The sequence below is a fragment of the Nomascus leucogenys genome, chromosome 6 (assembly GCF_006542625.1).
Source record: "Nomascus leucogenys isolate Asia chromosome 6, Asia_NLE_v1, whole genome shotgun sequence".
Classification (NCBI taxonomy): Eukaryota; Metazoa; Chordata; class Mammalia; order Primates; family Hylobatidae; genus Nomascus; species Nomascus leucogenys.
Genome location: NC_044386.1, coordinates 94,821,347 through 94,843,522, shown reverse-complemented (window position 1 = coordinate 94,843,522; position 22,176 = coordinate 94,821,347). Strand labels below are relative to the sequence as shown.

The 22,176-nt window shown below is 42.8% G+C and overlaps 1 protein-coding gene across 2 annotated transcripts in view; it reads left to right on the top strand.

Annotated features, from left to right (window-relative positions):
• Positions 1 to 22,176, top strand: part of SIN3A (SIN3 transcription regulator family member A) — an 82,809-nt gene that overhangs the window by 35,543 nt on the left and 25,090 nt on the right. For both annotated transcript variants that reach the window (XM_030814790.1, XM_030814789.1), the window contains exons 4-14: positions 2,108 to 2,214; positions 2,951 to 3,233; positions 4,257 to 4,508; positions 5,697 to 5,849; positions 5,999 to 6,154; positions 8,879 to 8,968; positions 13,732 to 13,850; positions 14,758 to 14,968; positions 15,858 to 15,974; positions 19,845 to 20,083; positions 21,428 to 21,611. In XM_030814790.1, the coding sequence (XP_030670650.1) occupies positions 2,108 to 2,214; positions 2,951 to 3,233; positions 4,257 to 4,508; positions 5,697 to 5,849; positions 5,999 to 6,154; positions 8,879 to 8,968; positions 13,732 to 13,850; positions 14,758 to 14,968; positions 15,858 to 15,974; positions 19,845 to 20,083; positions 21,428 to 21,611 (1,911 nt within the window). The remainder of the gene's footprint in view (positions 1 to 2,107; positions 2,215 to 2,950; positions 3,234 to 4,256; positions 4,509 to 5,696; positions 5,850 to 5,998; positions 6,155 to 8,878; positions 8,969 to 13,731; positions 13,851 to 14,757; positions 14,969 to 15,857; positions 15,975 to 19,844; positions 20,084 to 21,427; positions 21,612 to 22,176) is intronic.

Genomic DNA, 22,176 nt, shown 5'->3' with positions numbered 1-22,176 from the left:
TGGCTAATGTGGTGAAATCCCGTCTGTACTAAAAATACAAAAATTAGCCGGGCATGGTGGCGGGTGCCTGTAACCCCAGCTACTTAGGAGGCCAAGGCAAGAGAATCACTTGAACCCGGGAGGCAGAGGTTACAGTGAGCCAAGATCACACCACTGCACTCCAGCCTGGGCAACAATAGCAAAACTCTGTCTCTAAATAAGTAAGTAAATAAAGTCAGGGAATTTCTTCTATAAGTGAAGAGGAAGTCTCTCAAAACTAGAAGGGAAAGGTGTTTTCCCCACGTTAGTCCAGCTTCAAAGACATTCTATTAGTGACCTGTGATCCTTCCCACCAAAACAACAATGAAGTGTTCTGTGTGCTATAACAACACTGCTTTAGAAAAAGCAAAACAAAATTCTGCATTTTTATAAAGCTTGATTTCAACAATGGTATTTCAAAATTTACAAACTTCGTAACTTTATAGTTCAAACTTTACAGTTACCAGAAGTACACAGTTACCAAAAATGCACACTTTTCACTTGGCATCTCCAGCACCTTCAGCTTTCTGTGCCTGGTCTGTTTTGGCATCTCCATTTCCTGCAAGGTTATTCCCCTCCCTGCCAGTGTCAGCATTTTCCTTTTTCCCTTTGGGTACCTCCTCTCTCTCCTTTGCAGGGGACTTTTTTTTTTTTTTTTTTTTTCTGAGACCGAGTTTCACTCTTGTTGCCCAGGCTGGTGTGCAATGGCATGATCTCGACTCACCGCAACCACCGCCTCCTGGGTTCAAGTGATTCCCCTGCCTCAGCCTCCCGAGTAGCTGGCATTACAGACATGCACCACCACGCCTGGCTAATTTTTGTGTTTTTAGTAGAGATGGGTTTCTCCATGTTGGTCAGGCTGGTGTCGAACTCCTGGCCTCAGATGATCCTCCCGCCTCTGCCTCCGAAGGTGCTGGAATTACAGATGTCAGCCACCGCGCCTGGCCTGCAGCCTTTTTAGGGTTGGGCTCTGGCTTTGGAGGAGTAGGTTTAGCATACAACCTTGCAGATCTTCTCTGGGTTGTTCTTCACCTTGGCTCTATCTCCTTTAGCATCCCCTTCAGGCTTTCTCTTGGGTGTGGTGGTGATGTGGAAGGATGTAAGCGCTGGGTGCGGGATGCAGTGGCATGCGGGCTTTGATCAGTCTGAGAGTCACTCTTGCCTCTTCTTCCTCACAGTGCTCTGTGGCAGATCACTTTTGAATGCTGGCTCTCCCTTAGCTCCTCTATTCAGTCAGTTCCCCAATCCTGTCACTTCTACGACCCAAAAAGCTTTTTTATCCATGCAGTTCTCTCTGTTGTTCTGGGCCAGTACTATAATTCAAGCCACTGTTTTCACATGAGTTGTCCAGTTATTCCTGTAGCATACCTCGTCTTCCTTTCAGAATCTAGATCCTACTTTTTTTTCTATCTCATCTTGTTACTTTTCCTTCCAGTGCTCGTCTTCACTACAGATCCTCCAGCCAAACTAAACTGTTTTCAGATTTCTAAATATCCCATATCGTATCCTGTCTAGGATTTTATCCATGCTGCCGCCTTTGATTTTGTTCACTGGTCTTCACTTTTGCTAGCTTATACTCATCTTAGGTCTTAGTTTATACATTACCTCCTAGGGGAGCCTCACTTTTTTTGGTGGGGAAGACGTGTCCTTCCCGTGTCATCTCCAGGCATTGCGTGATTACCGGGTTACCCACTGTGTTATGATTCCTGACTACATACAAACAAATGTCTATAGACGAGGGGCTACAAATTATTTGTCATCGAATCCTTGGTACTCACATTGGCTCTGGCATGTTGCAGTTTAGTAGATACTTGTGAAATGAATTAATAAATGACGTATCATTGTAATTATTCTTCACTGATCATTCTGTTCAAAATTTTCCAAGGCAAGGCTACAGATTTTATGAGTTGATTATTATTTTAAGCTTGAGTTTATTATTGGTATCCATACTAACTTTTAAGTATATATTTAATATATTTTTATTTCATTTACTGCATTAAGCATACTTAGGCATAAATAATTTGTTTTTTTTTTTTGTAATTGTGAGCTTACTTTCTTTTTATAACCTTGATATTTATCCCTGCCTCAGGTGGAGGATGCGCTATCTTATCTTGACCAGGTGAAGCTGCAATTTGGTAGTCAGCCTCAGGTCTACAATGATTTCCTTGACATCATGAAGGAATTTAAATCTCAGAGGTAAAAGATGTGTGATTGTACTCAAGCTTTGTATCTGGCATATTGATTTTGGAAGGAAGAGGATATAGTTTATTTACTGGAAGATAAAGGATGCTCCTTTTTGCGGCTGAATTTTCAAAATCATGCCTTTATTTTATGCATTCCTTTATTGATGGAAATTATGGCCACTAGACTTTTTTATCCCTACTGGTAAATTTTTCTTAACTAAATTTTTTCCAGCGCTTTGTCTCAGTCAGGGAAGTAGCACTGGTAGCGATTTAGGCTACTTGGTTTCTGAATTGGTTTAGATACCCTTATATTCTGGCATGGTTCACTGTTGTAAGAGTGTAACTCATCTGAACAATGTAGATGTGTGCTGAAATGATGTATACTGGTATGTCAAAGGGTGAATCTTGTTTGGGATATGTAGCTTTATATATATCGTCTGAGTATCTGCTTGGTAGGATTATTACAATGAACATATATTCTGTTAAAGATTTTGACCATTACAAAAATTAGCTGGGCATGGTGGCGGGTGCCTGTAATCCCAGCTACTTGGGAGGCTGAGGCAGGAGAATCACTTGAACTCGAGAGGTGGAGGTTGTAGTGAGCCAAGATCCCAAGATTGCACCACTGCACTCCAGCCTGGGTGACAGAGTGAGACTCCGTCTCAAAAGAAAAAAAAACATGAAATTTTTTCTTAACAGGGTGTTTGTCAAGCTTACAGTTTATCACTTTTCTTTTTGTTTTTTATCAGCATCGACACCCCAGGAGTGATTAGTCGTGTGTCCCAGCTATTCAAAGGCCACCCTGATCTGATAATGGGATTCAACACCTTCTTGCCCCCTGGCTACAAAATTGAGGTGCAAACCAATGACATGGTGAATGTGACAACTCCTGGCCAGGTTCATCAGATTCCCACCCATGGCATCCAGCCACAGCCTCAACCACCACCCCAACATGCTTCCCAGCCTTCAGCCCAGTCAGCCCCAGCTCCTGCCCAGCCAGCTCCTCAGCCCCCACCTGCCAAAGTCAGCAAGGTGAGCACTTGGAAAATATTGCATCAATATGAATGCATCCCTAGAGAGCACCTTCCTTTGATGTTTCCCCTTTATATAAGACTTAGATTACTGAGCAACAAGGTTACAAAGATTTCGTCATAGAAAAATGCAGTATGAAAACTTCACTATGACATGGTTCACATTTACACACCACTTACTTAGATATCTATTTAAATCAACACAGCAACAACTTTCAAGGTCTGTCTTTTTACAGTTTCTGCTTATAAAACCATGAACATCCCAACAGGTGGTGACTTTGTGTAGTAGTAGTTGACAGCACAGATAGAAACCATCATCTTATCATGATCAAATTATGCTGCTGCCCACATGGTTATTTTATGAAAGTTATTTCACTTACTAGATTATATCAAGCTAAATAGAAGATCTAATGAACAGTGATAGTGATGATGATGAAGATGGGATGTTCTTGGTCTAGAACCACACTGTCTGGCACAGTAGCCACTAGCCACATAGGACTATTTAAATTAAATTCAGTTTTTCGTTTGTACTAGCTTTCAAGTGCTCAGTAACCACATGTGGCTAGTGGCTATGTATAAGACAGTGCAAATAAAGGACATTTCCATCATCTCAGTTCTACAGGACGGAGTTGGCATAGAAGACTTTTTTATGTGGAGCTACTGCAACAATTGTTGTCTTTGTGTTGACATCAAAAGGCTATGTAGAATGAGATTTTTTCTGTGTGTACTTGTTGAGCTACTAAGCTAAAAGATTGCATATGAAAAATTCTTCCCTGTAATTGGAGATGGCTCCAGTTTTAAGGTTTTATTTAGAAAATGTGAGACTGAAATATTTGTATCAGCATGTTTGAACCGCCTACAACTCCCACTGCTGCCCAGTATGATTTGTGTTGGACTAAAATGGCCTGGCCTGAGTGAGTAAATAAAGGATATATGTTGACACCTTGTTTCTCTTTAGTTTGAACTTTCCTTGGATCAACTCATCTATGCATCTGAAAAGAATAAAGATTTCTTTTCTTTTTAGCCCTCCCAACTACAAGCACATACTCCGGCCAGTCAGCAGACTCCCCCACTTCCACCGTATGCATCCCCACGTTCTCCACCGGTCCAGCCTCACACACCAGTGACAATCTCGTTGGGAACGGCCCCATCCTTGCAGAACAATCAACCTGTGGAGTTTAATCATGCCATCAACTATGTTAATAAGATCAAGAACAGATTCCAGGGCCAACCGGACATCTACAAAGCATTCCTGGAGATTTTGCACACATATCAGGTAAGAAGAGTGCCCATTCAGCCTGTCTTAACCAGGCCACCCTCTTAGGGCATCTAGTCCAATAACAAGTAACCATTATTGTGTCCATTAATTCATACTGGAAATTAACCAGTTAGAAACTATCATACATGTTTATTAAGCCAGTTTGTTTGTTTGTTTGTTTTTTGAGACAGAGTCTTGCACTGTCACCCAGGCTGGAGCATAGTGGCGTGATCTCGGCTCACTGCAACCTCCACCTCTTGGGTTCAAGGGATATTCCTGCCTTAGCCTCCCTAGTAGCTGGGATTACAGGTGCCTGCCACCACGCCCAGCTAATTTTTTGTATTGTTAGTAGAAACGGGATTTCACTATGTTGGCTGGGCTGGTTGCGAACTCCTCACCTTGTGATCCACCCACCTCAGCCTCCCAAAGTGCTGGGATTGCAGGCGTGAGTTTTATTTGCCTGACTTGATTGCGCTGCAACATTCAGTCAGGATTTTTTTTTTTTTTTTTTTTTTTTTGAGACAGAGTTTTGCTCTTTTTGCCTATGCTGGAGTGCAGTGGCGCAGTGTTGGCTCACTGCAGCCTCCACCTCCCGGGTTCAAGTGATTTCTTGTATTTTTAGTAGAGACGGGGTTTCAACATGTTGGCCAGGCTGGTCTCAAATTCCTGACCTCAGGTGATCCGCCCGCCATGACCTCCCAAAGTGCTGGGATTGCAGGCATGAGCCACCACGCCTGGCCTCAGCCAGGATTGTTATGAAATGAGGCTCTGTTTTATCTGGGACAGTTAGATGGTGATTTATATAGTCTAGTTAATCTACAGTAGAAGGAGGAGAAATTTCTAAGGTTTTGTCAGTTGGTAGTGGTCCCCTGGGCATTAATATTTATTGCCCTAGGCCGGGCATGGTGTCTCACACCTGTAATCCCAGCATTTTGCGAGGCCGAGACGAGTGTACTCCAGCCTGAGCAACAAGAGTGAAACTCCGTCTCAAAAATACTTACTACCATAGTTTTGAAAGGAATTGTCATCCACCATCTTCCACTTTTTTTTCTCAACTTGAAAGTCTATGGTCAGAACAGGTGCTAAGAACAAAGACTTTCTTCTTACATGCAGCCTAAATAGATAACAGTGATTCCACAAAGTGTGCAAAGATGAGTGACTCAAAACAGTAGCCCAAATGATCTCTTTTCATTTGCAATTCCTCAGAAAGAGCAGAGAAATGCCAAGGAAGCTGGAGGAAACTACACTCCAGCATTGACGGAGCAGGAGGTGTATGCCCAGGTTGCTCGTCTCTTTAAAAATCAGGAAGATTTGTTGTCAGAGTTTGGACAATTCCTACCAGATGCCAACAGCTCCGTGGTATGTTTTTTTTTTTTTTTTTTATAAGAATTAACTATTTACTATTATTATCTTAGATAAGTTGGAAAACTGCTCAGAAGGGGACTTTTCCTAGATGATATTTGTTTGCTTTGATAAAAGCATTAATCTCATTCATGTGTCTTAATCAGCTTTTAAGCAAAACAACTGCTGAGAAGGTTGATTCTGTGAGAAATGATCATGGAGGCACTGTCAAGAAGCCCCAATTGAACAACAAGCCGCAGAGGCCCAGCCAGAATGGCTGCCAGATCCGCAGACATCCTACAGGAACCACCCCTCCAGTTAAGGTGAGAATGGGCAGCAGCTGCTCATTTTGACACTCACAAGCATTTCTAATGGAGAGGTACTCTAGAGGTGGTCACGTGTTTTGTTTTGTTTTGTTTTGTTTTGTTTTTTGAGACCGAGTCTCGCTGTGTTGCCCAAGCTGGAGTGCAGTGGCGTGATCTCGGCTCACTGCAACCTCCACCTCCCGTGTTCAAGCGATTCTCCTGTCTCGCCCTCCCGAGTAGCTGGGACTACAGGCGCATGCCACCACACTGGGCTGATTTTTGTTGTATTTTTTTTATTTTTAGTAGAGACGGGGTTTCACCGTGTTAGCCAGGATGGTCTCGATCTCCTGACCTCGTGATCTGCCCGCCTCGGCCTCCCAAAGTGCTGGGATTACAGGCGTGAGCCACTGCGCCCAGCAGTCATGTGTTCTTAAGTGTGTTAACGGTTGGGTCCTAGATATTTGGAGCAAATTAGTATTGTGTCACAGAAACTCAGTACGAAGTTTATCTGGCTTTGCAAAGGAGTGTTAGAATAACATTGATTGCTTGGATTACTGTACTTTTTTGAGTTCTTTATTATCTCTCTCCTTTGCAATGAGCTGTCATTTCTTTAATGTTTTGGTTGCTACTAAGAATTTCCAATACTTAAAATTTTTTTCCCTTCTTTTTTTTTGAGATGGAGTCTTGCTCTGTCGCCCAGGCTGGAGTGCAGTGGTGTGATCTCAGCTCACTACAACCTCTGCCTCCTGGGTTCAAGCAATTATCCTGCCTCAGCCTCCTGAGTAACTGGGACTACAGGCGTGTGCCACCATGCCCAGCTAATTTTTGCATTTTTAGTAGAGATGGGGTTTCTCCATGTTGGCCAGGCTGGTCTTGAACTCCTGACCTCAGGTGATCCACCTGCCTCGGTCTCCCAAAGTGCTGGAATTACAGGCGTGAGCCACCGCACCTGGCCCCTTCTTTGATGCTTTAAATCTGCCTTGTGTTAAGAAAGAACATTCTTGAGCTTGAGAATTATTTCAGAAATAAGTGGTCTCTGAGGTCCTCTTGTGAGTAGAGTGCATGTGTTTTTTGAGATCTCCTTGGTCTAGAACCCTGCTCAAAGTTCTTTGTTGGGTTACCAGATCTTATCTGTATCATCTTAATGTCCAAGGCAGGACCTTTGCGCTGTAACAGAGGGAAGTCTTAAACTCCTATTAGTAATCCATTACATGATTTTTTTTGTTATAGTTAACACCGATGGTCTGCCTGCAGAAAGCTCAGCTTGCTCCCTTCTTTGATGTAACACAGCTATGATAGGGAGAGGGCTAGTTGTATGTATTGAATGTTGAATTCTTCAGTGAATTTCAAAGCAGTATGTAATATAGAAGAGATAGATACGTCTGCAGAATTAAATAATGACAAAAGTTTGTGGAATTTCTAATAGTAAGAGGTGGCTGATGAATAGTAAGTGACTGACTACAAGGTCTGACATACTAGGTGTTACTGACACTTTTGAAGTAATCTTTTCATTAGTGTTTGTTATGGTTTCTTCTTTTGAAATCAAGTTGAACATAATAATGGTTTCTATTTCTTCATTTCAGTAAAGAGAATTAGTTATATGGGTAGCAAGAATCAGCTCAGTAGATACACTCCATGCTTGGATTTACGTCCTCCCACTCTTGATTACCTACAGGTGGAAAGAATATAGTGGGGGCTTAAAATTCTCCGCCTACTTTCTCCATAGGCAGTGTAAGCAGAGGCTGCAGCTCTTAAGAAAGTATACTCTGAGATAGCCAAGGTAAATGTGCTACTTCTCACAAAGTTTGTGCATTTCTTCGTAGAGAGTAAGTGGTGGACTTTAGAAGTAACTTCTTGCCTGACAGGATTATATCATGGCCTGTTGGTTCCCTTTAGAAGAACAATATTAAATTAGTCCGAGTGGATATTGCTGGTGTGCTTTTTTTTGTTTTGTTTTGTTTTGTTTTTGTTTTTGTTTTTTTGAGATGGAGTCTCACTCTGTTGCCCAGGCTGGAGTGCAGTGGCGTGATCTCAGCTCACTGCAACCTCCACCTCCTGGGTTCAAGCGATTCTTCTGTCTCAGCCTCCTGAGTAGCTGGGACCACAGGTGCACACCACCACGCCCAGCTAATTTTTTTGTATTTTTAGTAGAGACGGGGTTTCACCATGTTGGCCAGGATGGGCTCAATCTCTTGACCTCATGATCTGCCCACCTTGGCCTCCCGAAGTGCTGGGATTATAGGCGTGAGCCACCGTGCCCAGCAAATTATGCTTTTTAAGTAAATTTTTAATTGAAATATTATTCAGGGTTGAAGATTGATTTCTGTCAATTTCAGGCCACGTGCACCAGCTCTTTTTACAAACAGCCTTTTCTCCCTCAACTGGTAGGAGAACAAAACAGTGGCATTAGATGCTAAATGAAGTTACTTTGGGCCTCTAGAAAAAGTAAGGATATTCTAAAAGTTTGTCACAGTAATGTCATGATCATTTCTGTAGAAAACATTTTGGGGGTAGAATGATCTTTGAACCTCTGTTGTAGAAAGAAACTTAATAGGCATACTGAAATAGAAAATATGAGTAGAAATCTTAAAGGGTATGGAGTGAGTGGGTTAGAGTTCTCTCATTTGTTTCAAATTATTAATCAGCAGTGGTTTCAGTGATGAAACCATTGAATACAGACAAAAATAAAATTCAGAGAAAACCACTCTTTGAATCTCACATGTTTGTATCTTTCTTTTGCAGAAGAAACCCAAACTGCTCAATCTGAAGGATTCTTCTATGGCAGATGCCAGCAAACATGGTGGTGGAACAGAATCGTTATTTTTTGATAAGGTGAGTAATGGATGAGTTAGATTTGATAGTGCCTGTTAATGCCAAAAGAAAATCATCTTATCCCCCCAGAAGGTTTTGTTGTAAAGGTGTCAGGCTAATTAGGACTTTCTGTTTTTTAACGTAGTTTCCCAGTTGTGAGTCCTTTGAGTCTGCTAGTACTATTAGCATAGCTAGAAAAATGGTAGCATTGTTTGCTTTGGTTTTATGAAGCAGTTTGGGGCAGAAGACAGATTTTTAGAAGATGTATTATGTTTCTCTTGAAAGATGTTTGGAGCTCCCATTGTAGATATCCAGGTCTGTGTGGCAGGCAGTACCAGTGCCTGTACCAATTTTTGAGGATTTAAGATGACTTGTAATCTTATTGCTGTGATAGTTATTTGTAGTACACACATACATAGCATTCAGGGGAGTTCTAATTTACTTGCATGTTTTCAAAGCTACCCAGCTGATTCTAATGAGCAACCAGAGTTGAGATTTTTGGCATAAATGATGTTGTGTGGTGCCTTAGTTTGGCCACATAAACTTAAGTGTGATTTGCTCCTCAGAGTCAACTTGATGATTAGCAGGAAACTTTCATCAGGGTAGCTGGCACCTGTTGGGCTTCTCACTGGTGGGAATCAACCTGGATTGATCTCTGGTGATTGACTCTATTTTGTACCTCTTAGGTTTTGCAGAAGGGCAGATGATTTAACATCTCCATGATTGGTATCTCCTGATCTCTTTCTGTCTACTGTGCCTATGTGAGCTTTTTGCAGGAGAGTCCTGCAAGAGTGTTGAGTCCTTAGCTCTGATGTGAACCATTACCAAAGGCTGCTTGGGCGGTTGGTGCTTTTAGACAAGTGTAGAAGTCTAGATCACAACCAATAAATGTCAAGAAAAGGGTAGGGAAGGGGAGCAATTGTAAATTAAGAATTAAGAAATATATAAACCAAATGTGACATGCAGACTTTGGATTCTGAATTTAAAAGCCAATTTATTTTTATTTTTATTTTTGAGACAGAGCCTCGCTCTGTTGCCCAGCTTGGAGCGCAGTGGCGCAATCTTGGCTCACTGCAACCTCCACCTGCCTGGGTCAAGCGATTCTCCAGCCTCAGCCTCCCAAACAGCTGGGACTACAGGCGCCTGCCACCGTGCCCAGCTAATTTTTTTATTTTTAGTAGAGACAGGGTTTCACCATGTTGGCCAGGCTGGTCTCCTGGCTTCAAGTGATCCACCTCAGCCTCCGAAAATGCTGGGATTACAGGTGTGAGCCACCACACCTGGCCAATAGCCAATTTTTAAGACATTAATTAGACAATTGAACTTAGCACAGACTCAATATTAGATGCTATTAAGGAATCTTTTTTACATTTTTGGGTTTTTTTTTAGACAGAGTCTCACTCTTGTTGTCCAGGCTGGAGTGAAGTGGTGTGATCTTGGCTCACTGCAGCCTCCACCTCCTGGGTTCAAGCGATTCTCCTGCCTCAGCCTCCCAAGTAGCTAGGATTACAGGCCCTGCCACAACACCTGGCTAATGTTTATATTTTTAGTAGAGATGAGGTTTCACTATGTTGGCCAGGCTGGTCTTGAACTCCTGACCTCTGGTGATCTGCCCTCCTTCGCCTCCCAAAGTGCCGGGATTACAGGTGTGAGCCACCACACCTGGCCTTTTTTATTTAAGACATGGGCTCAAGTGATCCTTCTCACCCTCCTGAGTACCTGGGACTTAAAGGTACATACCACCACACTCAGCTAATGTTTAAAATTTTTTTGGAGAGAGAGGGTCTCAATGTTTTGCCCTGGCTGGTCTCAGACTGCTGGGCTCAGGCAATCCTCCTCCTTCAGCCTCAGCATCCGCCTTCCAAAGTGTTGAGATTACAGGTGTGAGCGACCGTGCCTTGCCTTAAGGAGTCTTCTGAAAATAAGTTAATTTCTAAGAGTAATGGGTTTTTTTTTGTTTTTGTTTTTTTGTTTTTTTTTATTTTTTTTCTGAGACAGTCTCACTCCATTGCTGAGGCTGGAGTACAATGGCGCGATCTTGGCTCACTGCAGCCTCCACCTCCTGGGTTCACGCAATCCTCCTGCCTCAGCCTCCCAAGTAGCTGGGATTACAGGTGCCCACCACCACACCCAGCTGATTTTTGTATGTTTAGTAGAGACAGGGTTTCACTATGTTGGCCAGGCTGTCTCGAACTCCTGACCTCAAGTGATCCGCCTGCCTTGGCCTCCCAAAGTGTTGGGATTACAGGCGCAAGCCACTGCACCCAGTCGTGTAATGGCATTTTCTTAGTACTTTTTCTTAAACATATATACTATATCTAGATGAAATGTCTGGAATTTGCTTTAAAATGCAGTGGTAGGAGAAATGAGTATAGATGAAACAAAATTTACTATAGATGATTGAGGTTGGGGTGAGTACACAGGTTCGTTATACTTCTGTCTACTTTTGTGTATGTTTAAAAGCTAATAAATAAAGGTAAATAGGGTATACAGTATAAAAGGTACAGTGTTCTTTTATCTTTAGCTTTAAAAGTCTAGATTGTATATAGTGTCTACTGATGAATAGTTAAGCATATGGAAGTCTGGAGCAGGGGTTGCTGATAAGCCACTTGGTTTGGTGGCAGTCTGTGGTCTTCACCAAAGGATCACAGTACTAATAAATACTTACCTTGGAACTGAAATTCCAGATTGGTAATCTAGCTAGACTAGTTTTACTTTGTCTATGCCATTGATCATTTTTGAGTTTTTGGTATTAAGATACTCAATATTGTAAATAGAGGAAGAAAAAAGACCAGATCAGAGGACAGAAGTATCTTAAGAGAGCATTATTCCAGATTACCAGAGTTTAAAACAGTCTTGGCAAAGATTCTTGCTGTAAACATGTTAAGAGAGGCAACAGGCCGGGCGCAGTGGCTCATGCCTGTAATCCCAGCACTTTGAGAGGCCAAGGTGAGTGGATCACCTGAAGTCAGGAGTTCAAGACCAGCCTGGCCAACATGGTGAAACCCCGTCTCTGCTAAAAATACAAAAAAAAAAATTAGCTGGGCATTGTGGCAGGTGCCTGTAATCCCAGCTACTCGGGAGGCTGAGGCAGGAGAATTGCTTGAACCCGGGAGGCAGAGGTTGCAGTGAGCTGAGATCGCGCCATTGCACTCCAGCCTGGGCAACAATAGTGAAACTCCTTCTCAAAAAAAAAAAAAAAAAAAAAAAAAAAGAGGCAAGAAAAGCCTGAGTAACTCTGATATGGTCTGGAGAATCAAGCATATGAGAAGGTATACTCCGAGATCTCAGTTTTTAAATTGTTATTATGGTAATTTTTTTTTTTTGAGACGGAGTTTCGCTCTTATTGCCCAGGCTGGAGTACAGTGGCGTGATCTTGGCTCACTGCAACCTCTGCGTCCTGGGTTCAAGCGATTCTCCTGCCTCAGCCTCCTGAGTCGCTGGGACTACAGGCTCCCGCCACCATGCCTAGCTAATTTTTTGTATTTTTTTTTAGTAGAATGGGGTTTCATTATGTTGGCCAGGCTGGTCTCAAACTCCCGACCTCAGGTGATCCACCCACCTCGGCCTCCCAAAGTGCTGGGATTACAGGCATGAGCCACCACGCCCAGCTGGAAAATTTTGAACATACATAAAGAGAATAGTAAAATGATTCCTCACGTACCTACCTTCCAGCTTTAGCAGTTCCCAATCCTAGCCGGTGTACTTGTTTCATATATATTCCCACCCATCCCAGTTTATTTGGAGACAAATCGCAGGTACATTATTTCATCCATACGTGTTTTAGTAGGTTTCTTTTAAAAATGACTCCTTTTTGTGGCTGGGTACAGTGGCTCACACCTGTAATCCCAGCACTTTGGGAGGCCAAGGCGGGTGGATCACTTGTGGTCAGGAGTTTGAGACTAGCCTGGCCAATATGGTGAAACCTCGTCTCTACTAAAAATACAAAAATTAGCTGGGCGTAGTAGCACATGCCTGTAATCCCAGCTACTTGGGAGGGTGAGGCAGGAGAATTGCTTGAACCCAGGAGGCAGAGGTTGCAGTGAGCTGAGATCGCACCACTGCACTTCAACCTGGGCAACAGCGCTGGACTGTGTTTAAAAAACAAAACAAAACAAAACAAAAACTCCTTATTGCAAGCATAATCATTATCACATCTAAAAAGACTGACATTGATTCCTTAGTGTCATCAAATATCAGTTTAAATTTCCCCATTTTTATTTTATTTTTTTACTTATGAGACAGAGTCTTGCTGTGTCACCCAGGCTGGAGTACAGTGGCATTATCCCAGCTCACTGCAACCTCTGCCTCCCGGGTTCAAGTGATTCTTATGTTTCACTCAGCCACCCAAGTAGCTGGAATTACAGGCATTTGCCACCATGCCTGGCTAATTTTTGTATTTTTAGTAGAGACGGGGTTTCAGCATGTTGGCCAGTCTGGTCTCGAAGTCCTGGCCTCCAGTGATCCACCCACCTTGGCTTCCCAAAGCGCTGGGATTATAGGTATGAGCCACCATGCCCAGCCACAAATTTCCCCAATTTTTAAAAACTAATGGCAGGACAGCCAGGGCAATATATGACCTCGTCTCTACAAAAAATTTAGAAATTAGCCAGGCATGGTGGCTTATACCTGTAGTCCCAGCTACTTGGGAGGCTGAGGATGGGAGGCTGCAGTGAGCTGAGATTACACAACTGCGCTCCATCCTGGGCGACAGAGCGAGGCCCTTTTCAGTTCCCCACTTTAAGAAAAACAAAAACTGTTTTTCTTCCCGTTGTCTCCATAAGGTCCGAAAGGCTCTTCGGAGTGCAGAAGCCTACGAAAATTTCCTACGTTGTCTTGTTATTTTTAACCAGGAGGTGATCTCTCGTGCTGAGCTTGTGCAACTAGTCTCTCCTTTCCTGGGGTAAGTGAAGTGAGGGTCTTAGCCCTGATGCATGCTATGGAGGCCAGGTAATATTTGATTTGTGAAAATATATGATAGGCAAAGTTAATTTACTTGAGATAGGTCAGTTGACTCAAATGTTAGTGCCAAAAGAGTCCTGAGAAGTCTTCTAGTCCAACTCTAGAGATGAGAAAATAGAGAGGGCATTAAGTATTTATTGACTAATGGCCAAGACTAGTGGTCTCCTGATCTTCTGACCAGTGCTGGATGTTTATCAAGAAAAATCTCTCCCAGAGTTCTGGAATTTTTTTTTAAATTATTATTATTATTTTTTTGAGATGAAGTCTCACTCTTGTTCCCCAGGCTGGAGTGTGATGGCGTGATCTTGGCTCACTGCAACCTCCGCCTCCTGGGTTCAGGTGATTCTCTTGCCTCGGCCCCCCAAGTAGCTGGGATTACAGGCGCCTGTCACCACACGCCTGGCTAATTTTTGTATGTTTTTTAGTAGAGACGGGGTTTTACCATGTTGGCCAGGCTGGTCTAGAACTCCTGACCTCAGGTGATCCACCTGCCTCGGCCTCCCAAAGTGCTGGGGTTACGGGCGTGAGCCACTACACCAAGCCTGGAATCTTTACTATATTTGACAACCTAAGAATTATGTGAACATTAAAGCAATATTCATGATCAGAAGAATGGCTTGTTATTTTGCCTGGTTTCGGTACAACTCTTTGATCACCACTTTAACTGATCTGAGAGTATTTTATTAGAAAAAGGGGAAACCAAATGCTCAGAAGCAGTTCTTCTTAGGCAGGAAATAATTTGTCACTGGTAGCAGATTTCTGATCCAAAACCAGATGGTAGTAGTCATACTTCAGGATAACTGCATCCTGCCCCTAATTGCTTGTCACTCTTTGGTTTGATTCTTCAGGAAATTCCCTGAGTTGTTTAATTGGTTTAAAAACTTTCTGGGCTATAAGGAGTCTGTACATCTGGAAACTTATCCAAAGGAACGAGCCACAGAGGGCATTGCTATGGAGATAGATTATGCTTCTTGTAAACGATTGGGCTCCAGCTATCGAGCCTTACCAAAGAGTTACCAGCAGCCCAAGTGTACAGGACGGACTCCTCTCTGTAAAGAGGTAAGGCCTTCCCTAGCAAAGATCAGCCCTGGGTCCTCAGCTTTTTCCAGAAGGGAGTGGTGGTACCAAGGATTGAGAATTTATATGAATGATGAAATTAAGAACCCTTTTAATCCTTTTTAAAAAGAAAATGTTTTCTACTTTTTTGTTTGTTTTGTTTTGTTTTGTTTTTGAGACGGAGTCTCGCTCTGTTGCCCAGGCTGGAGTGCAGTGGTGCGATCTCGGCTCACTGCAAGCTCTGCCTCCTGGGTTCACGCCATTCTCCTCCCTCAGCCTCCCAAGTAGCTGGGATTACAGGCGCGTGCCACCACGCCCGGCTAATTTTTTGTATTTTTTAGTAGAGACAGGGTTTCATCATGTTAGCCAGGATGGTCTTGATCTCCTGACCTTGTGATCCACCCTCCTCGGCCTCCCAAAGTGCTGGGATTACAGGCGTGAGCCACCCCGCCCGGCCTACTTTTTTGTTTGTTTCTGAGACAGGGTTTCGTTTTGTCAACCAGGCTGGAGTGCAGTGATGTCATCATGGCTCATAGCGCTTCAACCTCCTGGGCTCAAATGATCCTCCCAAGTACCTGGGACTTACACATGACTTCACACCCAGCTAAAAATATAAAAATAAAAGTTTTTAGTTTTGTAAAGATGGGGTCACTCCTCCTGGGCTCAGGTGATCTTCCTGCTTCGTCCCCCCAAAGCACTGGAATTATATTTCTGCTTATATTCAGAACCCTTTTCTTACTAAGACCTTTTTGTAAACTTGCTAAAGGTGAAATTTGTGAAGTAATGTTAGTTGCCTATTTCTCTGCTAGAGTTTTGTCTTTTCATTCAGAATGCTTAATCACCGGAAAGCTTTTTTAGGCTTTTGTTTCAGTCTCTCTTCTTCTACCCAAAGGTTTTAAATGATACCTGGGTTTCCTTCCCTTCGTGGTCTGAGGACTCTACCTTTGTGAGTTCCAAGAAGACTCAATATGAAGAACATATTTATCGTTGTGAAGATGAACGCTTTGAGGTACAAGCTTGTTTGGCATTTGAAGTTGGGGGAAATGGGAGATGCTCAGTGAGACTATTTTAATACCTGTCTCTGAGGGGTATTAAGATGGAAGAGCCAAAGGCTCACATTCTTCTGTGGTAAGTGCTTGTTGTGGTACTTTCCATGCTTTATGCATTGGTCAAATATATTAGTACATGCTTTATGGCAAATGTGACTTATCTAGGCCACTTTAGCCCTTTTAACTGAAATTGTCCATTGATGACTGAATAATACTTGATTTTGCATGGCATTTTAAGATTATTGTATTTTACATGGTGAAGAAAATCAGTATCCTAAGATTTATAGTACTTTCTTGAAGCTGTTTTTAAATTATTTAAGATCTATGTGTATTGTTAGCCTTAGCAAGTATCTTGCCATGGTTAGCAAACCAGCTCTGAGAACTGGAATTTTTCTTTCATGTTTCTGGTATTGATTGCTTTGTGTTTGTTTTTTTTTTGTTGTGTGTTTTTGTTTTTTTTTTTTTTTTTTTGAGACGGAGTCTCACTCTGTCCCTCAGGCTGGAGTGCAGTGGCGCGATCTCGGCTCACTGCAAGCTCTGCCTCCTGGGTTCACGCCGTTCTCCTGCCTCAGCCTCCCGCGTAGCTGGGACTACAGGTGCCCGCCAATAGGTCCGGCTAATTTCTTGTATTTTTATTAGAGACGGAGTTTCGCTGTGTTAGCCAGGATGGTCTCGATCTGCTGACCTCGTGATCCACCCGTCTCGGCCTCCCAAAGTGCTAGGATTACAGGTGTGAGCCACCGTGCCCGGCCGATTGCTTTGTTTTGTTTTTTTGAGACAGGGTCTCATTCTGTTGCCCAGGCTGCAGTGCAGTGGCACGATCACAGTTCATTGCAGCCTCAACCTTCCAGGCTCAGGTGTGATCCTCCCACCTCAGACCCCCACCCCTACCTGCCACCAAGTGGCTGGGACTACAGGCACGTGCTACCATGCCAGGGTAAATTTTTTTTTTTTTTTAACTTTAAATTCTGGGATACATGTGCAGAACGTGCAGGTTTGTTACATAGATATACATGTGCCATGGTGGTTTGCTGCACCTATCAACTCGTCATCTAGGTTTTAAGCCCCACATGCATTAGGTATTTGTCCTAATGCTCTCCCTCCCCTTGCCTCCCACCCCCTGCGGCTAATTTTTTTGTTTTTTATAGAGACAGTGTTTTACTACATTACCGAGGTTACCCAGGCTGGTCTCAAACTCTTGAGTCCAAGCGATCATCCCACCCTGGCCTCCCAAAGTGCTGGGATTACAGACATGAGCCACCATACCTGGCCTGATAGTGGCTCCTTTTGAAAGAAGGTTAAATTAGGGACCCCCCCACCCGCCCGTTTTTTTTTTAAAGACAGAGTATTGCTCTGTCAACCAGCCTGGAGTGCAGTGGTGTGGTCTCGGCTCACTGCAACCTCTGCCTCACGAGTTTAAGCCATTATCCTGCCTCAGCCTCCCAAGTATCTGGGACTACAGGTGTATGCCACTACACCCGGCTAATTTTTTTTGTATTTTTAGTGGAGATGGGTTTCACCATGTTGGCCAGGCAGGTCTTGAACTCCTGACCTCAAGTGACCCACCCGCCTTGGTCTCCCAAAGTGCTGAGATTACAAGTGTGAGCCACTGCGCCTGTCCCAGGAACTTTATTTTGAAGTAATTAGGAAGGGAAGAGTGGAGTGAATAAATGAGGTGGTAGAAGGCCCCATACCACCTCTCAGGAGAGGGGCTACTGAAAGTGGGCTCAAAATCCCCAGTGTGTTTATATGTCTGGTTAACATTATCATTTTTAAAAAGGGAAGTCTGGGTTGTCTAAAGAGGTAAAATGACATGTATCTTATTTAGTGTATCTATTACATTAAATTGACTGGCTGTGCTTATTTGTGTGGATAGGTATCTTGCTGGTTTTTTTTGTTTTTGTTTTTTTTTAGTACTCTTTTAGCTCTTTGCCAGTTTTCCTGCCTCACACTTGATTCAGCTGTTTCTGGTGTGGTTTTAATTGAGAGCTACATGCTGCCTGGCCACTGGCAGGTGGTTGGCCATCTTTGCCCCAGCATTTATAAGGAGTTGCACCTATTTGCAGAAAACTAAATCAAGACAGATGTTAACTTCCATAGGGAGTGTTATCAAGCTAAAGAAGGCATTTCTTTGTTACTTAGGTTTAGTAAGGTTAGCTGATGAGTTAGCAGAGCTTGGCATCTGTTTTTGACAGAGTGTTCCTATCCTCTCTCCACTGGTATGCCTCCAAATGAGAGGCAACTTCATTTCCCATTTGTGACTACAAGGGCAAACATGAAAGAAGTGTGGTGTGCATGTGTTTAAGATTTGGTGGGATGAGCTAGTTTGAAGGAACGTGCTTTACCAATCAAGATAGGTTAGTAATGCCTCAGTACAGACAACTCCCACATCTGAGTGACTTGTAAAACCAATGGGTTTAATTTCTTTTTTTCTTTTTTTTTTTTTTGAGACGGAGTCTCACTCTTTCGCCCTGGCCGGACTGCAGTGGTGCTATCTTGGCTCACTGCAAGCTCCGCCACCCGGGTTCACGCCATTCTCTTGCCTCAGCCTCCCAAGTAGCTGGGACTACAGGCGCCTGCCACGGCGCCTGGCTAATTTTTTGTATTTCTAGTAGAAACAGAGTTTCACCGTGTTAGCCAGGATGGTCTCGATCTCCTGACCTCGTGATCCGCTCGCCTCGGCCTCCCAAAGTGCTGGGATTACAGGCGTGAGCCACCGTGCCCGGCCACCAATGGGTTTAATTTCTGATCATTCTACATGTACATTGATGTTTAGCAGGAGATTTGGCGTTATCAGAATTACTTGGGGATTCAGGCCGAGGGATTGCCACCATTATGAATGTTGCTAGTCACCAGGAGGAAAAGAGAGCTCGGAATGATCTCACACCTTTAAATGCTGCAGCCTAGAAGTAATAAACATTATTTCTACTCAACTCATAACAACTCATTGGTCAAAACTAGTTAACATGGCCCTATCCAATCATAAGGGAGCCAGGAAGTTTAGTCCATTTTTTGTTCGTAATTGGAGAGCAAGAGGGGCCAGAAATATTGACCAAATGACTACCACATTCCCAAAACAAGAAAACTTAGGGAATACTTCTGCAAACATTTGGTTGTAGACCGTTGAGACTGCTCATGTACTTCATTTTCCGTTTCTCATTTAGAGAACCTTATTTTAAGCTAGGGAAAAAGTAGACTCAGAGGTTGCCAGGAGTCCAATAAGAATTTAAATGGTTACCCGCAGATACAACAGTGAACTCCTTAAGGTATGATAGTCACCGCTCTTATTATTACTGGATGTGGAACAAGGCTATTGAATATTTAAGTATTTGAATATATTTAAATATTTCAAGTTAAACCAAAAAACTCAAGACAGAGTGGTCTTTTGGGATTGTTTTGATTGTTATCGTTTGTTCATAATGGATCTTAGCAATTCTGGAAAGTTCAGGGAAACATTTCAGTAAAGTCATCTCCTGTTAGGTTCCTCTGGTCTAAAATCAGTAGTCCTAAGCAAAGCACACGGTGGTGGTGGCGGCGGCGGTGGTGGTAGTAACTACCATTTATCCAGCTTCATCCTGTGGTTCTTATGTGCCAGGTATTGTGCTAAATACTTTATGTGGATTGTATCATTTAATCCAGAAACAGGCTTGTGAGAGTAATAGGTGCTGTGATCCCTATTTTGCTGATAAAGAAACAGTCTTATGTAGCTAGTAGGGCAGAACCAGGATTCAAATCCAAGGAGTTTGACTCCCTACCTTATTCTTCTAACCACTACTCTGTTCTATTCTGATTTGCGTCCTGAGCATACCCTTCTTTGTCTTGCTCTTCAGCTTGATGTAGTTTTAGAGACCAATCTGGCAACAATCCGGGTTCTGGAAGCAATACAGAAGAAGCTTTCCCGCTTGTCTGCTGAGGAACAAGCCAAATTTCGCTTGGACAACACCCTTGGGGGCACATCAGAAGTCATCCATAGAAAAGCACTCCAGAGGATATATGCTGATAAAGCAGCTGACATCATTGATGGTCTGAGAAAGAATCCCTCCATTGCTGTTCCAATTGTCCTTAAAAGGTACCTGAGCAAATGTGCCCTTAGTGCTTTAGTGTACTTCACTACCGGTTCAATGTCCCATTAAATAAGGCTCTCATTTTCAACCTGGTTGTCCCATGAGACCTCTCTTTCTCCCCAACCCTGGTTGTTGGAATTCAGGTGCAGAATGGAACTTCTTTTGGGGGTCCTGTGTAACCAACATTAGAGAACAAATCTTGTAAGTTCATGGTGGAAGGCTCTGTGTGTATGTTTGGGGGAGTATTTTAAAATACAGAAAAGAAAAGATAATTACCACCCATGTTCCTACCACACTCAGGACTGTTGTTAACATCTTTGTGGTTTGTTTGTTTTTGTTTTGTTTTGTTTTGAGACAAGATCTCACTCTTTCACCCAGGCTGGAGTGCAGTAGTGTGAACACAGCTCACTGCAGCCTCAACTTCCCAGGCTCAGGTGATCCTCCCACCTCAGCCTCCCGGATAGCTGGGACTACAGGAATGCGCCACCACACCCAGCTAATTTTTATTTTTATTTTTTTTAATAGAGATGAGGTCTTGCTATGTTTCCCAGGCTGGCCTTTAACTCCTGGACTCAAGCAATCCTCCTGCCTTGGCCTCCCCAAAGTGCTGGCATTACAGGCACAAGCCACACCACGCCCAGCCCCATGTCATTATTGACCACACTGTGAATCCTTTGTTAGGAGCTTGGTTCTCTCTCAGTATCATCTGATAAAAATTAATTCTTATTTGCTGCACAGTTCACAAATGCCCAGATTTTATTTGTCCTCCCTCATCTTCCCCTCAAGAGCTGGCACAGATTGATGGTTTCTTCTTCTTGCCTGTAGCATTTAACTTCTGGCTTTTGAGATACAGGTTGTTCTTCAGTTTTAGTGCTTTTTTTTTTTGTCTTAGTCTGTTCTCTTCTGGGTTATTAGAATCAGTTCTGATCAGAACTTTCCTGACTGTATCCAGAGGAACATAACTGTGCAAGTTCTCTTGTCTTGGACTTCTATGTTTCTATTAGCATTGTGAACGTTTTGCAAAGTCCTATAGCAAAGAAACAAGAACTCTTTTTTCAAGGAATACTTATATCTGAAAGGTATTCCCTGGAATGCTGTTTTTAAGTAACCATTCTAGGTAAATTATTTGACTTTGAGATAAATCATTTCCCCAAAGTAAGTCTTGGATGAGTAATTCCCTCCTGAAACAGAGTTTAAGATTGGTTTGATAGCATCCCAAGTTGCCAATAATTTTGAGAGACCTAATATAGCTTTGCACTTTTCTTGAAATAAAGTAAACCTGGCAAATTTCTTTCTTCTAAACCCTCTGAATTCCCATGTGTTGTTTCCATCCCTTCCCGCTTCACTAGGTTGAAGATGAAAGAGGAAGAATGGCGAGAAGCTCAAAGAGGCTTTAACAAAGTATGGCGAGAACAAAATGAGAAATACTACTTGAAGTCTCTGGACCACCAGGGGATCAACTTTAAACAGAATGACACCAAGGTCCTGAGGTCTAAGAGCTTACTCAATGAGATTGAGAGTATCTATGATGAGGTGAGCTGGGGTTTTCTACATCTGTGAGGGGACTCTAGTCTGTGTTTATAGCACAGCTTTGATTTCTGGAAATTAACCTTTGTTAAATGCAGGTGAGACTCTAAGACCTGTTGATTCTTGCTTTATAGCTGTCATAGTCTTTTCTATTCCTCATTCTACCATTTTAAATCTAAACTATACCTTTATACCTAAGCTGTTTGACTAGTTTCCTAGTTTACTGTCCTGGTTTCAACTTAAACCTCCTGCCTCCGTTTTCCACTTCTCCAACTACCTGTTTCCTTCAAACAATACCTTGTATTCATATAGTCCCATCTCTCCTTACTACAGCTTCAAAACTTGTCATTGACCACCAAACTCTTTGTAATCCTTGCTTATTCAGCATGCCTACCAGGACCATAAATAGTACTAGGAGCTAGGATCAGAGATGAATAAGCAATCAATCCTGGTTTCCGTGGGCTCAGTTTTAGGAGATGAATAGAAACATAAATGCAGTGCAATTGGGAATTCCTGGAGTGGGGTGATCCTGAATTTTAAAAATAGTAAAATGAGCTCTTATGTGAACTTA